The sequence below is a fragment of the Enoplosus armatus genome, chromosome 1 (genome assembly GCF_043641665.1).
Source record: "Enoplosus armatus isolate fEnoArm2 chromosome 1, fEnoArm2.hap1, whole genome shotgun sequence".
Lineage (NCBI taxonomy): Eukaryota > Metazoa > Chordata > Actinopteri > Centrarchiformes > Enoplosidae > Enoplosus > Enoplosus armatus.
The window spans coordinates 18753521-18771890 of NC_092180.1; the positions used below are offsets into that span (position 1 = coordinate 18753521).

Here is an 18370-nt window from a genome sequence, read left to right on the forward strand (position 1 = left end):
GTCCTGTTAATTATTTTTCCTTTCATTTGCTGTAGTAGTGGATAAAAATGCCCTAGAAAAACCATGTGTCTCACAAAGGTCTTAATTGTCAGAGATTCAAGTGTCTTACCTATGCATTTATAACAGTTGAAGATAAAACCGTATTATCTTTCTCTCATGGTGTGTCATTCACAAAAACCTGGAGATTTGTTTGAGATATGAGGTTTTCCCAGGACGTAAGGAATTCTAGATTGATTATTGTTTTTATTTGCACATGTCGTCTGGCTGGTTCAGATGACTTATCACTCAGAAAACATCTTATTTAGTCTTCTAGATGATTTTACTTATTTATAATACGAGGGATGCTAAGTGTAGGTGTTTAAGAAAAAACAAAGGGATGCATCTTTCGCATCTGTTTTTTGGTTGTTCTCTTTGCTTGATTATGGTCATCATGCATCATCTCTTATATCGCCATTCTTAAGGAGGCTTTGACAGAGAATTTAATTTCTTATTTTATAACCTAACTCTTCTGAATACCATCATCTGGGTCATCATTATATGTTGTTTATTTTCATTCATTTTTCTCCTATCAGTTCCTGGAGATTATTTGAAACTGCTGAGTTTGTGCTACTGCTGTCATTATCATCATCTTCACACACACAGACGCAAGGTTCATGTTTTTTCCATCTGTAAGCATCGGATATATTTTGATTTCTTTTACCCAGTTGGTTTTTAACAGAACATGAATGAATGAAAAGTCATGATGTTTGTGTGTGATTCACTACTGTGCACCACTGTTATCAACCCGATGAAAGGTGTTTTATGAATGAACTCTTTCACTTTGTTCTTTGTAATAAGAAGATGAGGTTTTTATTTTTTGTTGTAAGAAAAGAAAAACACCTCTTCCCTGTTATGTCTCCTGTTAAAGCCATTGGAAAAAAAGTTGTTTGTGAGCCTCCATTCTGTCTCTTCTGCAACCAGACTGACCGGTGTTGTTGTTCATACTATTAGAAGGTAATGGGCCAAACTTGGTATTTGAAGCTGATGTGAAAACATTCCCAGTTTCAGTGTGCAGAACTTTACTGGTGCAAGATGAGTTAAAGTAGGCTGTCTTCAAGTCACACTGTGTATGTGACTGTCTCAGCCATGTAGCAGTGCATTTAGTTGAAAACCCTCCTCTTGTGTATACATAATGAATAGATTTAACTTATTAAGGGCTATGGTCACAACATTTTATATGGTCATTTTTAAAAAGTCCTGCAGTACATTTCCGTGTATCTCTATTGTAGAATAAGTCTTCTCTGACACATGCATGTTTAAATTTGCTGGAAAATAAAACTGCCTCATCAGTCTGTATTTTAATAATGCTAGTTACTTATGTAAAACTAATTACAGTAGTTTATTCTTGGCCCCTCAGGGTTGCTCTTGATATTAAGGGAATTGGAAATATTTAATCTTCATTTGAATGTACTGTGCAAATTGTCTGAAGTAAAGAGAGTTATGGGATTGTGGGAACTTACTTATTGTGGTGTTGTGTAGTGGCAATTATATAGTGCATTTGAGGCTCCATCTAAGACCATAAACCTGTCTATGTTTCCAATGTCAGAAAAGAAAATTTAACAAGAAGGACTGTTGTCATATGATTTTGGACTGCAGATTTGTTCTTGGACTAAGCATAACAATGTCTGTTAGTCACATTTTTGTAGGCCTGTTCTCTCCTGGAAAGCAGCACACGTAATCTGATCATAGTTGGAAATACCGAAAGTAGGGTAACATAAAAGAGACAAGCACAAAGCTCGTCTAGGTCATGTACATAGCCATTGGCTCAGTCCCAGCATTTTGAGGATGAGAGATTAAAAAGGACACCCTCAGTAATTTAAACAGACTGATAGATGAGACTGAGGGGGATCTACTCTGTTTACCTGTGTAGGTCATGTGATTCTTATCATTTGTGTCTAGGTGTTCTGTCCTGGTGAGCACACAAAATAGTCAATAAAGTTCACTGATAAAGTTCACTTATTAAACTGTATTGCATTATACAGAGAGGTGTTTGTGTTATTTAGCCTGCCCTCTTTGATATAAATGGGGTTGACAACATATTACAAACACCTGTCAGTATAATACAATACAGTTCAACAGCACCACAAACTACATCCTTCAAGACAGTTGAATCAACACCTTTATAAAAAGAAATAATATTAATCTTCTTTATTCACAGTCATAAATTCCCAGTAGAAGATAGGAGAGAACATAACAGATGGGAAAAGTTGTGGATGGCAAGGGCGCATACGTGTTTGTGACGCCATGACGCACCGTGTGCGTCTGTTACGGATGTAAACACTGCTCGGTTCACGTGGAGGGAAGACCGACTAAATGGCACCGAAACTGGAGCGATTTGTCAGCCCTGGAAAAGGTAACGGTCTCCGGGCGACAGCGAGGATCAAGAGGGGAGAGCTGGTGCACTCCGCCGAGCCGCTGGCCTGCTGTGTGTCCAACAAAGTGGCCAGAGATGTCTGCCACCACTGCTTTACACGGTGAGGAACTAAGTTAGCATCCCGCTTTGAAAAGAAAAGGCCGCTCGGTAGTTTAATATTCTGTGTCGACTACAGTTAGGGTCGGAGGTTTGCAGGCAGTGAGGTGAATACGGACGTGTTTCTGGCTCATGTCCGCACTCTGAGTAGATAAAGCAGATACATTTCACACTCACGTCGTTTCATATTTTATCTCTCCCTTCTCTGCCAGTTTGTATGCGTGCCTCACCCTTTATATACAGTCTGGTATATACGTGTGGCTGTGTGTGTTTGTGTGCAGCTAAAGTGTTTATGCTTCTTAATTGTTAGCTGCTTAAAATGTACATAAGTAGATGCAACTAACTCCTTCAACTGTGCACTAGATGGCGCCATTGCCCTGTGATAGTTTCAGCGGTGGTAAGAAAGCAAGAGTGGGTTCACTTCAATGCTGAGTTTGTATATGTGAGAGGGTCAGCTGCAGAGCTGACACAATATTGCAGTTATAAACAATCTAGCAGTAAAATCTCTTTGTAAATATGATGATTACATATGAGAATCATCAGGCTGGTTACAAGGCCAAAACTACCAAGTTCACTGTGTGGCTGTTGGATTTTGGTAATATGATAAATTGTAATATTGTTTGGGTATATAATATATACGCCTTAAGGTGGGTCCTGATTTTGAGCCCTTGTTTTAGGACGGTCCCTGCGTCAAAATTAGTTTTAAGGTCTTTATTATTTCTACTAATATTGTACTTGCATATTCCTAAATTAATTGGTGTATATCAGATTACCACACAGCAAACCTGAGGCACAGTGCACAGAGAGGGGGGTGAACATGGGGTTAATGTGAAGATGTAAATTTGTCTGCTGTAAGAGGTTTTGCCATACTATTACCATGCTATGGCGCTATCTCACTCTGGTTGTATTAAGTCATTGTGGGCTTAATATGTTTTTGCAAATCAGTGAGCAGGAGTTCATTATTGCAAAATGTGATTTTTATATGATTTTTTTTTTTTTTTACTGTGATATCACTGTGATAAAGTCACTTTATTTGTCAGATATTTATTTGTTGGATTACCCACTCCATTATGTTCTGCTTATTTGATCTATAAACAGTTTTTAATTTATTTACAAGTAGATTTAATATATCACAATATTGATCTTATATAAAGTGTAATAACAGTAATAAAATGATAATAATAATTGTATCGGCCACTCCTTCTACATAGACATGCTGAATGTAGCAGAGATGCACCATGTAGCCTTTATTCGCCTTGATGCGATGATTCGTCCTCAGTTTCATCTCATTCGCTTGTGACATTTGTCCAGCTGGATGCTTAATGGCAGCACAGCTACTTTCTCTACTGCAGCCAAACCCACTTCATCAAGCTACACAGATGGATGTGGATTTAATGAGACTGGTAAGGAGAGAGCCACGATACAGTGTGGCAGGGTATGTGCTGATTTCTGGTGCAGGGACTGCAAGGTGAATGAAGGGTGAATTACTGAGGGCTAAACACAGTATGTACTCTATATGTGCCTCAGTAGCAAATGGAAGATGATTAATGAGAGCAGTTAATGCAGATAACCTCTGGGAGAATATAAAGATGTAGCTCATGTCCAGTTTTGATTTCCACATGAAGGTAAAATTTATTAGAGAGCATGATCAGTTCAGCAGCAACTGCACACTCTTTAATGTCTCCTCTTACTCCATTCGAAGGCATTATCCCCTCTCCTTATCTGTGCAGTGTGGCCTCGTGTAAGCACTGAAAAAAGATCAATACGAGCTCAAAAGTTATATGTAGTACAATATCTGATGTATACGATCAGAGGTCAACACTATCAGATATCAGATTCTGTCAATATGTTGTCATGTTGGATTCATGTTTCAAGAAAAACGAAAGTCTCAAGAGAAACAACTTAAAGACGATGGATGTGATGGAGTGAAGGTGTGGATACTGAAAAAATGATTCACAACAAGAAAGCAGAGAGAGAGAGACAGATATACTGTAATACAGTTAGACTGTACTGTATATGTGACGTATGCATGCACAAATGTATATTTATGTATTTCTTATTAGTGCTCAAACTGTTTCAATTAAATTGATCAAGTAAAGATACCAAAAACATTTGCTGGTTATGACTTCTTAAATATGAGGATTCCCCTGTTTTTTTGGTCAATTTCACATCACATATTTTATAGCTGGATTTAAAATAAGTACATGATAAATTTGTTCAGGCATTTGTTGTTTCTGACATGGACTCAACAATTAAGCAGTGAATCATTTAGATAGACGTAAAACTAGAGACTATCTAGCAATGGGATCACACCAGCCACGATGCCCACCATACTACTTGTAGTACTAGGCATTACTACATTATTACATGAGTACTCAGTACTCAATGGCCCCTTCCCTACTTCCTACCCCCCTACTTTTGGCACCCTTGCTTGGACTGCACCCATCCTCGAACTCTGACAATGGACAAAAGTGGACAAAATCTGTCCACACACAATCGTATAAACATTACACACAGACTAACAAGGTGAAAACAACAATAATTGATAGCTGCCCAATTTATCACGGCTGTTCTGGACAACATTTTGGCAGTATAGGATTCAATAGCAAATAGGATTTTGTGAATAGCTTCAGCTTTGTGTATGTTGCCCAAGGATGGCTCATACTGTTTATTTGTCCGCATGTACATGTTTTGTTGGGGCTTAGTGCATATGCATTAAGTTGGAGCGGATTGTGTGCTGGGTAAATAAAAAACAAGCACACATCAACACATGTCTCTCATTTGGCACGCGGCACATTATCCAGAAGTGTAAGGTCCCTACGCTCCATTCCAGCTCCCTTCATTGAGTTTCTATTACATCTCTGTCTCAGTGAGCAAACAGCATGTCTCTGCTACCAAAGTACAGTTTGTAGTTATTAAACAGTATCCCCAGTCAGTGCTCAGTTCATGTAGCTTTGAAGAACATCCACTTTATCCACTGATAATGAAGTTAATGATTATTTACCCTCAATTTTCCAAATACCCCTGAGAAAGACGCTTCACCCTCAGCTGCTTTGTGGACCACTGTGTGTGTGTGTGTGTGTGTGTGTGTGTCTGTGTCTGTGTCTGTGTCTGTGTGTGTAGTCATTTTGTCTGGCTAAAGAACATCTAACGAATGCCCTGCAGGGATGTAAATGTAGAGAATTGCTGCTACATGAAGTAACAGTGGGGCAGTATTGTTTATTTTATGTAATTTGAATTTATTCCTCCAGCTGCTCCCTTCACAGACCGTCAGTCATGTTAAAACTGGAGTGTGAGGCAGAGGAGATGAACATGCATCAGTCAACAAACGTGTACTTGAGTTTGCATGTGTAATTTTCACAAGGTTTCACAAGGTGTCTAATGTTGCTAAAATAGAGAAAAAGCAGGCTCATATCTTGCTTATGATTTTAACATCCACATATCTACAGGTTAAGCTACGTCACACACACACACACACACACAGACACACACAGCTATACACACAGTTTTAGGACTGCTGGCTACAAACCTAAACATTATAACTTGACACATATTCAATATCTCAAAAAACATGTTCACCCTCTCACACAGGAAGATGGAGTTATAACAACAGAAATCAATAACACATTTAAGCATTTGTGCCTCCACTGAATTTTCTTTGGGGCTTGGGGTAAATAGAGGGTGTGTGTGTGTGGGCTACATCTGCTTGGCTTGTGGCCGACACTCATCAACCTGAGTGTCAGAATATCTGTTGCTCATCTTTTATTGATTTGATATCAGTGAAAGATCCACAAGTTGTGTTGATGTCACAAAAACAGTTGTAAAAAACAGTGTAGAACATACAACGACTTGTACACATGCACATGCAAACACACACACGCTGCCCAAGGCAGAGATCGGTCTCAGAGATGTGAAGTGTGTTTTCCTGTTTTCACTAAAACACAATTAGTCTCACAGCATGACTGTAGAAGAATCTGTTAGTGTGTGTGCATTTATTTGTGTGTCTGTATATGATTGGAAGAACAACAGAGAGATGTACTTTGTGTGTGTGTGTGTGTGTGTGTGTGTGCGTGCGTGCAGGAAATGAGCAGGTGGGGGGGCATCAAAGCTGAAGTTAATTACAGCCTTGAAGGCTGTATGTAAGTAATGAGTGATAAACGCTGAGGGAGTACATACACACACACACACACACACGCACATCTCAGCAGGATTCAAATCGCCAGAGGTCAACAAACAAACAACTATTAGAGGTTCTCAGACTCACAGAGTGGGGGGGGGGGGGGGGGGGGGGTAATAGGAACAAAGACAGAAAGAGGAAATATCTTTTTTTAGTCAGTAGAATTACTTGCCATTTCAAAGTAAAACAGTATTTGAAATGCATCGACATTGCTTGCTAATTAATTTGAAAACATGGTGTAACAATCTCTTTGGTGTCCAACTGCGTACATAAATGTATGTATATTAATATCTAATAATGTTAATCCTGTTATACATCCCACCATCTCTCATGATTTCACATGTCAGTTGTGTTTTAGGTTCTAGTTGTAAAGTTGTTGCAAGGCAAACTGCAGTTCAAGCATGTTGTTTTTACAATTCAGATGAAAGTCACTGATTAACCTGCAAACTCTTTCTGCTGGAGATGTTTGCATACACAACCTGAGAGACTGAATCCCAGTCACAGTGACGGTTACAGATTTGCCTTGTGAAAGGAAGAAGAGGAAGTTCCAGAAAAGATGGAGGCAGAAGACAGGCGACACACAGTCTCTGTTGGACAGATAACACATCAAACACACACATACACACACACACACACACTTTGATGGGTTTTTCTCTGGTTTTGACAGACCAAAGAAGAACTTAGATGTGCTTCTCTCGGCTGTCAGGTCGTGTGTGTGTGTGTATTTGTGTGTATCAGGCGACGGGGGCAGGGCAACATTATCTCTGTCAGATGAAGTCTTTATATTTGACACCAATCTCTCACTCACTGTCTCTTTGGACCACACACAGACACAGACACACACACACACACACACACACACACACACACACACACACACTGCAGAACAGTGCCAACAACAAAAACAAAACATCTAAAACGTTTGTCTTATTTATAGCCAGAAACTTTTGATTGAAAGTTAGATAAAACAATTTCCAAAGGGTCTTCATTATTTCAGAAAACATAAAAAATATTGACAGGCAGTTGACTTGAGAGTTTTGTTCTAATTTCAGCTGGATTTAAATGTGCCTGTTGGAGGGAAGCTGAACATCTACAAAGACAAAAAGTAAAAACAAGGCAGCATTAGATGAGGCAAGCGTTACAAAGCATGGCACTGCCTTCTGAGCCAGTCAGTAAAAATATGTCACCTGTAATGTTGAAGGTTTTGGAACACGGGTGAGATGCAACTTTTATTTGTTTCTTTGTAGTCAGTATTTGAGATCAACAAAGAGATCAATGCATGGAGACTGAGATTATGTCACAGGCAATTTCTCCAGGGTAAAACCAAAACTGATGTTTGTGTTATGTTAAATAAGCAGTGATGTATTAAACTGACCCAGGACCAAATAGACTCAGGACTACCTACCTACTCCTGTAGCCTACATTAGTCTCATGTTTTAATGCCTTTGTTCATCATCTGCGATGTGAAAACATCAGATTTCCACATAGAGAAATAAAAAGAGTGTCTGGCTCATAAAGTCCCAGCTCACCACAGACAGGCCGTCAGCTGAAGAGTCAATCACACTGGACAGCACAAGAGGAGGTTGTACCAGCGTCTGGTCCTCCAAAAGTACTTTAGGCCTTCCTCAGTTCCATCAGTTAGTTTTGTAGTTGGGTAAAAGGCTCGGTTTGTAAAAGTTTCTATTGTTGTCTTCACTATCAAACAAACAATGCAGGGAACAGAAACATGAGGTGGCTTGAGCAGACCAGTGCCATGCTGTGTATGCTGTGTATGTAATGACGTCTAATTTGAATCATGCACGTTTAGGGTACAGTCCTAATGTTTATGAAGCAGATTAACGAAACACTGGGATCTGCTAATATTCTTTGCTTCATTTGAAACATTTCAATTTACACAGACATATCTTTGTCTCAATTCGCACCGCCACTCGTCTCTCTTACTCACACACACTCTTTCTTATTCATACACCCTCTTTTCCTGTTTCTCACTTGCACACACACACACACACACATGCGCGCGCGTGCACGCACGCACACACACATTGATAAGAGTGTGTGGATGCAGTGGTATATGAAGCATGCATATTGCTACTTTAGATGCAGTTAGACAAGCCTACAGACAGAGGAGCAGGAGCAGATGAGAGGAGGGAAGTAGTTCAAAAAGCAAGTCAGCACTTCTCCTCCTCCTCCTCCTCCTCCTCTTCTCGCTTGTTCCCTCTTCTCGATTTATCCTCCCATCTGCTTCTTCTGACATCTATGTCTTCCTCTCTTTCTCCCCTCTTTCTACAGTTTTTCTTCCCATCTGCTTCCCTTCTCTCCTCATTCTCCCTGTTTGTCTTCACCCTTCTCTTCCACCAGCTCTTCATCCCTCATCGCTCAGACACATACTTGGTCCCACCTGGCTCCGCTCCTTCTCCCTGCCTCATTCCTGATGTAGATTATTTTTGCTTGCATCTGCTTCTCTCCTCCTTCTCCTACTCCTTTCTGTTCTCCGTGTCCCTTTAGTTTTCCCTACCTCCTCCTGTTAGATACCCAGGTGTCTCAAAACATCTTTGTGTTGGCAAAATACACACACACACACACACACACACACACACACACACACACACACACACACACACACACACACACACACACACAGCTGTATAATTTGAAAACCAAGTGATTTGCTGTAAACTGGGAACACGCCTCCCCATGTGTGTAATGCTTGGTATTCATCAAGCAAAACATCTGTGTGTATCGTTTCTACCTCTACTTGTGAGGACCGCATGTTTTTACAGAAGATTTGATGTTGGTCCTCACGAGGATGAACATCTTAATTTTTCAGGGGTGGTTAGGCTAAATGAAACACACACATTTTTCCAGTAAGTGCAGATACTCTGTTTGTCTTTGTGTTTTTGTTCCCAGTAGAAATTTGGATAAAACAACATGGTTCCCTGTAGATTCACATTATTCCACAGTTCTTAGACAGTGCATCTGTTATTTGTAAATGCTAATGTCTCTCTCAAATCAGATAAATAAAACCTAATTTAAGCCCCATGTGGACAGGATTAGTTTTCTGAATGACGTTTGAGGTCAAATTGCTAACATATGATTTCTTATTTCATTTACTCATTTGGAAAAGATCCGTGACCAATCTGGCTGAGGTTTCTTCCTTCAGTTAAATATTGATAAGATAGAAAATGTAATTATTGGTCATGATGCCAATCCTGACGTTCTTCAGACACTTGGCTCTTATTGGAGCCGTGTGGCGCCTGTGTTTCAGAGTTTGATTGCATTTCAATCAGCATAAACCGGCTCAGCCATGCTTCTTTTATCTCAGAAAGCAAAGTTCAGATCTATCGTTTCACTCCAGGACACCAAGAAAGTTGTTCATGCCTTTATTTCAGCCCACTCAGATGATTAATCCTCTTTTCACTTGCAGGACTCAGTCAATTTAAATTCGTGTTGTTAGAAATTCAACTGTCAGGCTTTTAACTGAGATCAAACCACATCTCCTCAGATTTCTCCTGGTTTATTCTCTTTACACCAGGTTCTAGTCTGTTTTAAACTGCTTTTAAAAGCTTGTTATAACCTTCAATACACACATGCATGGAAGAATTCCAGCACATATCGATCTCCAGTATTTAAACTATACATACTAACATGAAATCCTTGTATATGTCACACCAATATTAAAAAAAAAAAAAAGAATAGCTGCGATGCAGGTATAGCATCTAAACTCTGGAATAACTTACAATATAATGTCTGAATGGCTGAATCTGTAAAATACACTTTTATAACTTCCATCCTTCCATCTTTTCTCTGGTTTTGCCTTTTGTTTATATCTGTATATCAGATTTGAACTTTTGTATCATCCTAATTTTACTATTTTCAAGTATATTTTTTATCATATATTTTTATGTTTCAATATTCTACTTAATACATAGAAGTCTTTGAAAGAGCTCTACTAATAAAGTTAATTACCAAAGGAATGACTTGACCTTCACTGGAGAAACTAATGCTTTCTGAAAAGGGATTCAGACAAAAAACACGCGTGTGTGCGTGTTTTTTGTGTGTGCGTACGTGCGTGTGTGTGTGTGCGCGCACACATGTTCTCTCATCATCATGATAATAAAGCCATAAGGAGACTTGTCCCATATGAGTCCCCTCAGGTGTCAATGAATCAACCTCTAAACAACCATTAAGAACTCAGCAAGGGTGGTAGGATGCTGTGGATGCAGCACAGCTGGCGTCTCTCTCTCTCTCTCTCTCTCTCTCTCTCTCTCTCTCTCTCTCTCTCTCTCTCTCGCACACACACACACACACTGACAGCGGTGCTTTACATGCTAGTCACTAATCACACTAAACTCATGTGTTGATGTGTTGCTGTGCTGTGGATGTCTGCAGCGTACTGAGTGCTTTAGCTCTGTGTCGGCTGCACTATTGAAGCGTAGATGCAACACTAGATGGCAATAGTGTCCCATTAGGAAGTGTTGCTCATTTGTTGAATACTCGTGCTCACATTCTCTCACATTTACTTTGTGACACATGGTGGAGGCAGCGCTGGTAAAGAGACGGCTTGTGCTGGAGTTGGTTTTGCTGCATGTGGAAGAGCTCATTTGTCAAGCAGTTTTAAGAAGGACCTGTTTCATGTTGTCTTTGCTATCAAACACAATACATGCAACAGACACATGAAGTGGCTCGAGCAGACCAGGCCCATGTTTCTGTACAGGCTGTGAAACATTAAAGTGTAGTTTTGTTTTTCCAGTAGTCTTTGACCATTTTGAAGGCATCAGGAATGTTGCAGTTGATTTATGTTAATGTTTGTCAGTAATTTACTTTCCATACATATACTCGCACACCATTACCTGTCATGTGGGAGTGAGCCGTACCATGCTGTGTTGGCCACTCAGCCTGGAAATGAGAAAATTCACTCAGGCACAACCGGACAGCCCAGAAAAGAGGACCCCACTAATTATTAACATACACAAACACTCACACACATGAACACAGACCTAAATCTCTCTCATGGCTCCAACGCAGCAGCCAATACTCACGGGAAATTAATTACCATGCTACACACACACACACACACACACACACACACACACACACACACACACACCAACAGAGACATGCTGAGGTAAGCCTAATTAGGTGTCTGATAGCATAGACTTAACAAAATTGACCACATATACACACATGTGAGTGCACACATCTATGCTCTTGCATATCAATGTGGAAAAGCAGCGTGTTTCAGTCACTTCCTCTGCAGTCTGGTGACAGTTTTTATGTCCTTTATGCTTCTTGTTTTTCTCATTTTGTGTTTCTTCCTGGTTTCCTCTCTACTCATTTATGTCATATCATTTGTGTCCCTGCACAAGGCTTTTATCTTTAAAAAAATCTACTTTTCAGGAGTTGATGATGACTGCATGTTTGACATTTCGCACAACTTAAGAATTGGCTAATTTGCAAGGTCAAAAAAATATACTGCTGTTGTTTTGAGGAGGAAAACAAGGGAAAGAAGTGGGCACAATATACATATTAGGCATGTACCCACAGAAAAAAATATATAATTTAATTGTCTCATTACTTTAGTGCCTTAGAACTTATAATTCTTTGAAATGCAGTTTTTCTTTTATAACAATTTTATACAAAATATATTTAACTTAGAGGTAGATAATGTTAAATTGCAAAATAACAAGCAGCTAAAATGATCAGGTTTCTCAAGCGTATCATGTTCTTTGCAATCAGTGACGTTATGTTGTATCTAATGGCTCTCTGCTTTTTGTCTACGTGTCTGCGGAGTGAGAAAATACAAGGAGCTCCACGTCATGGCCATAGACTGATTATAATAATTACAGTGATCTGGATTAGGGCTCCAGCTATATTGATGTTTGGCATTTTTGGTAGCTTCACGACTGAAACGATGAATTGATAATCCAAATGGTTGTTTGATGGTGGTGTAATAACTGTCTTGTAATCAAGATATTTAGATAAATTGATAATCCTAGTGTGTAGGATATAAGAATGAGAAAAGGGAGGGCGTGCGAGAGAGAGTGACCCAATGACTATGTTAGGGGGGAAAAAAGAGGAAAAAGAACAAAATAAGAAAGAGAGTATGACACTGAGAGGAAGAGGAGAGGTTGCAGAGAGAGGGAGGGTGTGTGTGTTTTTTAATTCTGCCTTCTGCATGTTCTTAATGAAACTCATCTAATGTTATTCATGAGTTTTCCTACTGTGCCTGCAGTCCAACCATGGACCTGCCATCCAGAAGACCATCACGTCTCATAACATCTGACAGAGACACAGAGGGAGAAGAAGGGAGGGAGAGAAAGGGATGAAGAGAGTGAGGGAGATGACAGAGGAAAAGGGGGAACATAATAAGAGAATATGGCTGAAGATGAGACAGATGTGCTTTATCTGAATGAAAATTTGTACTCAAAGTATGGTTCAGTTGCATAGTGACGAAGACTAACGAAGTTTATACATTTTCTGATTTCTGGTTTTCTCTGTCTTTTCATGTTCATTGTGGTCCTTCTTGCTCTGTTGTTATTGTCCACATCTATATTTGTACCATGTTAAATCAGTGTATGCCTCATACTGTATGTCCTGTATGTAGCTGCGTATGTTCCTGAACTCGTGTTGGTTATTGCCTAGAGGCCAAAGCAGAGTCATCTCTGTGTATTTGAATCAAGATATAATGTGTGTGGGTGTTTGTTTCTTCCTGAATCCCAAATGACAGTAAGCAGTCAGTGGAAAGAACAGTTGGCTGAACTGTTGAACTGCAAGATGTTACCATAATATTGTGTTTTTGTTTTTGTTGTTGTTGTTATGGCGCTATAGCTAGACATTTCAGATGTCAGACTTTGAAATCATGTTGCAAGTTGGAGAGATTTTGCCAATAATCAGTGTGTCACATTTCTACTATTTCTTCTCCATTCTCAATTGCAAAGAGCAAGCATACTTGTTTTCATGAGTGTCATACAAACCCTTACTGAGAGGAAATATTCAATTACGTTGAGCCAAGATTCTACAGTGCTGCTTGAATACCTGAATCATGTGACCGATATCTATACAGTGAAGTCTATACTGTGTGTGTGTGTGTGTTTGTTTGAGTGGATACCTTGTAAATGCTGAGAGCTTATCGGCCTGGAGGCGGTCACCATAACAACAGTTGCTGTGGTGCAACTGTGCATTAATGTGGTTTAGTAACTACATATACAGTATTGGATTAATACTTGTGGTTTTTTGTCTGTTTGTCTCACATCCTCCCCCTGTCTCTCAGTCGTTGCATCCATATTTCATTACTATAAGCACTGACAGTAGTAATTTTTTATCACAGTATTTGTCATGTTACATTGCATTTTTGATCTTGATATAGTGGATTTTCTGGAAATTCAATTTGAGAAACCGTACAAATACAATAACCAAATGGGAATGTCTGCTTTTGGCCAATTCAGTGAATGGGATAGATTCCCCAGTATGAACAGTATGGCAAAATCTCTGACTGTTGACAAATGTCTCATCTGTGATGTATCATCTTGTGGCTTACATCATCAGATACAGAAACGTTCAGTAAATTATGTTTATTTAATGGAATTATAAAATGTTGGTGATTGTAGAGATGGCTTTCTGATTGGACGGATGAAGTGTTGACAGTTATTTAACTCATCAAGTGCCAGTTTTCCAATTTTCAAGACAAGTTAATAATTACTTCTTTTTACAATGTTTTTTTTAAAAGAATTCATTCATCATTTTTAGATATCTTTCTAATAAACTAAGACTCATAAAATGGAAAACTTACTGTCCATCTTTGCTGGTGGAGGTAATACAAATATAATTACATTAGCATTTGTAAACAAATAATGTACAACAAAATCAAATCGTTACTTTGAGAGTTTTTGACTAAATATGATTGATGCGTGGTTTTAAACACTGGTACGTGTATCTCCATTTAGTCACTAGAATAACTCATTAGAATAATTGCTGCTCTGCTCTGAATATTCAGTGTAGCATCTCTTGTGTTGTGTTTCCGCTCTTTTTGCTTCTTCACATTACTTACAACCACTACGTCAGCATGGATCCAAACAGACATGTTTATGCATGTTAAAGTCGAGCATCATTACAGTAACTGTAGCTCCTTGATATATTTATATATATATATATATAAGATATTCTGTTTCAATGAATAATAGAAATAAATCTCACAATGATCACATTTCTGTGGGATTCCATGTTCACGATGGAATTCATTCTTTACCAGATTTTGACGTTCTATCTGGTACTGCATTGTGGAAGTTATGGAAACCTACCTGATACCAAAATTACATACAGTATACACGAACATGCAGTACAGCTCTTTCAGCATGTTATTGCCTCCTGAGGGGCAACATTTCCCACAAGGTTAAGCTACAGGGAGCAAGTATAGACCTAAAGATGGGGTTGTGTTCAGCATCAACCTTCCTGTGTGTGTTCATGGAAGATGGATCGACTTCCTGCGGCTGGCAGCTTGTGATGTGACCAAACTCTTAGCGTCCGAGTTATGTTCTCAGTTCATTTGTTGAAGCTGCACAGAACATGGCTGTGTTTAGGTCTGGTCTGCTCCTATCTGTTGTTATTGCTTTGTGTCTCATACTGCTGGCATGTGTTTCTTAAACTGTGGGTGGCTTCCTTGTTTCTGGTAGGTCTCAACATGACAAGAATAGCTGTGTTTTCATGAACTTTGTTTTCTGTCCCAGGGTGAGACTATAAATGTAACCACTCGGTTTCAGGCTGGAAAGGTCATCGCAAATAAGACACAGCGGCATAACAAGAGGCGGGTGAGAAGAGGTAAGGGAGGACAAGAGGAAAGCTGTAAATTACAGAAGCTAAGAGGAGGAGAGAACAGAAAAGGGGAGTGTGTTTTGGAAACTTGTCGAAGCCATATACAACAGTCAGTCTGGTCGTGCACTGATAGGCGGTCATAGGAAACACTTAACTTATGTCACTAATGTTAACAGGCCCTTCTGTCAGACCTGCACTGTGTGTGTGAGCGTGTGTTCATATTATATGTCTGCTTTTGCCTATGAGGTTCTTATAATGTCATCAACAGTAGTCATAAGTATATCCAATCTAATCAAATGTCCCATATTCAGTACGATAATCCCTGGGTTAATGTATTTCCATCATGACATGTTCTCCATTACCTCATTTTGTGTGTGTGTGTGTGTGTGTGTGTAAGCTCATAATATCAGCCATTGTCAGATTTAATTAGCAATATTCTATAATTTTCTGTCCCTCTCTCTCATCATATGATAAACCACACGGAGTGACTTCTTACTGTAAATGAGCTCATGCCAAACAAGCCTTGGTCTCCTCTGGTAACCCTGCAGAGAAGGGTAACTAATGCAGAGAAATCCTTTACACACTCACACACAAAATTTAATTTAAAGTACTAAGCATTCTGGGTTACCAGTCGTTAGTACTTGTGCATCTAAATTGCAGAGAGACTTTCAATGTGAGCATGTTTAATAAGATGAAATCAAAGACTGAGCATCTGGCAGATGTGCCTCACTGAAACTATGTAAATTGAGATTTTCAAGCTGTACAGACACACACGGTCCAAATATCTGTTGTTGCAGAGGTGAGATTCATGGTGATGCCGTGTAATAGCAGTGTCCCCGGTTTGATTTCAGCTGTACAAATTCAAAACAATGTTAAAAAACAATGTAATAGACAAATGCAAAATAGTGATTTGATATTCCATCATGCTCTATGTACAAGATAAACTTTGTTACTCTGTTGATAGAATTTATTGACCCAACACCCCAGTGAGTAGCCTGTGTGTGTGTGTGTGTGTGTGTGTGTGTGTGTGTGTGTGTGTGTGTGTGTGTGTGTGTGTGTGTGTGTGTGTGTGTGTGTGTGTGTGTGTGTGTGTGTGTGTGTGTGTGTGTGTGTGTGTGTGTGTGTGTACACGCATGCACATGTGAAAGCCGAAGTCATGACGTCACTTCTGGGCCTCTGTGCCATCATCTTCTTCTGTTAATTGAATAAGTTTCTGTTCCAAGGCTGGATATTTACATAATAGAGTTGTTATGAATGTAAATGGGATTTTGAATGATTGAATGAGGTTTTCTTACCCCTGGATTAGAACCTGGAACTTCACGCTCTCTCTCTCTATATATATACTGTGTGTATACGTGTGTGTACATAACTAATATTTATTTATTGTCTGGCTGCAGTCCACACTTTCTTTTTTTGACATTTTTTTCATTATTTTGTAAGCATTTGCATACATTTCTATACCGCCCTGTCTTCTGTCGCATAAATATAATAATATAATATTATATATTGCAAGCACAATACCTATGTATATAATCTGTATGTATCATTTTGACCTATGCACAAACACACTCTGACAGAGTTCCTGTGACTCACATCTAGTGTGTCTGTGTTTGTGTGTGTGTGTGTGTGTGTGTGTTTGTGTGTGTGTGTGTGTGTGTGTGTGTGTGTGTGTGTGTGTGTGTGTGTGTGTGTGTGTGTGTGTGTGTGTGTGTGTGTGTGTGTGTGTGTGTGTGTGTGTGTGTGTGTGTGTGTGTGTTTAGTGATGCCCTCTCTACTGGCTGTAATTGGCTGCGTGAAGCAGACAGACACTGCTGAGCTCTGGCTTGTTATCAGACTGACAGGCAAACTGGAGAGGACAACAGTGTCAGTCTGAGAAACACAGCCAACCATGGAGGCAGGAAACACGCATACACACAAAAACAGACATAAACACCACAAGTGATCACGCACGGCGAACACACACCCCCGCGCTCAGACACATGCTAGTGCTGTGATACTAACAGGCTGTGACAGTGAGGAAAGTGTACCTAATGTATTGCTCTTAGACAATCTAGGAGGAGATGGGTAGGTAGATAAAACTAGATAATGGATGCACACAGTCAGCTTGATATAGCAAATAGGAAAGGATAAGACAAGGTTGTTACGTGGGAAAAGGTCAAAACAATGACAGGAACATGAGGGATGCTTGAGTGGACATGTGCACATATGTTTGACTATGACTGAAACTGTTTTGTAAATGGAGCAGCAGCACAGTTTTTATTCAGACACTTGACATGGTGCAACACAAATGAAAGTCTGACTTCAGAGATTTTAGAAATCTAAAATACTGGTCCCATTCCAGCTCACTGAGTCGTTCTCCTCTTGAGAAAAGCTGTAATATTTTTCCACCTCTGGCCTTCAGATGTTTTTGATAAAAGTGAATCAGCCTTTGAGTCATTTGGTTTTCTGTAATGCTGAAATGACGGATCTTTCTTTGTGGAGGCTCAGTTGCCGATCTGTGCAGAATTAACTCATTTTCTCTCTCCTTCTGTCTAGACGTGAGACCTTGCTGAGGTGTTCCCAGTGCAAGATGGCTCGCTACTGCAATATCACTTGCCAGGTATAGAGTGTGTGGGTGTGTATGAAAGTGTGTGTGTTTGTTTGTTTGTGTGTGTGTGTCAATTCCTTTATATGCCCTTCTCCTGCAGAAACAAGCATGGTCTGGCCATAAGAGAGAGTGTAAATGTCTGCAAAGCCTCCTACCCAGAATTCCCACTGACTCAGTCCGTCTGGCTGCCAGAGTCATCTTTGCCTTGGTATGTTTCTGGAGTTTCTCACCGTTAGACTCCCTAAATAATGTGCACAAAGAAAGATGCAATAAAAATGGCCAAAAATTA

General features: G+C 39.6%; 1 protein-coding gene across 1 annotated transcript in view; it reads left to right on the top strand.

Moving 5' to 3' along the window:
* The first annotated feature begins 2352 nt into the window (after positions 1-2352).
* smyd3 (SET and MYND domain containing 3) overlaps positions 2353-18370 on the top strand; it is a 67408-nt gene continuing 51390 nt past the window's right edge. Inside the window, exons 1-3 of the mRNA XM_070905762.1 lie at positions 2353-2513; positions 18030-18093; positions 18182-18289. Of these exons, the coding sequence (XP_070761863.1) occupies positions 2353-2513; positions 18030-18093; positions 18182-18289 (333 nt within the window). The remainder of the gene's footprint in view (positions 2514-18029; positions 18094-18181; positions 18290-18370) is intronic.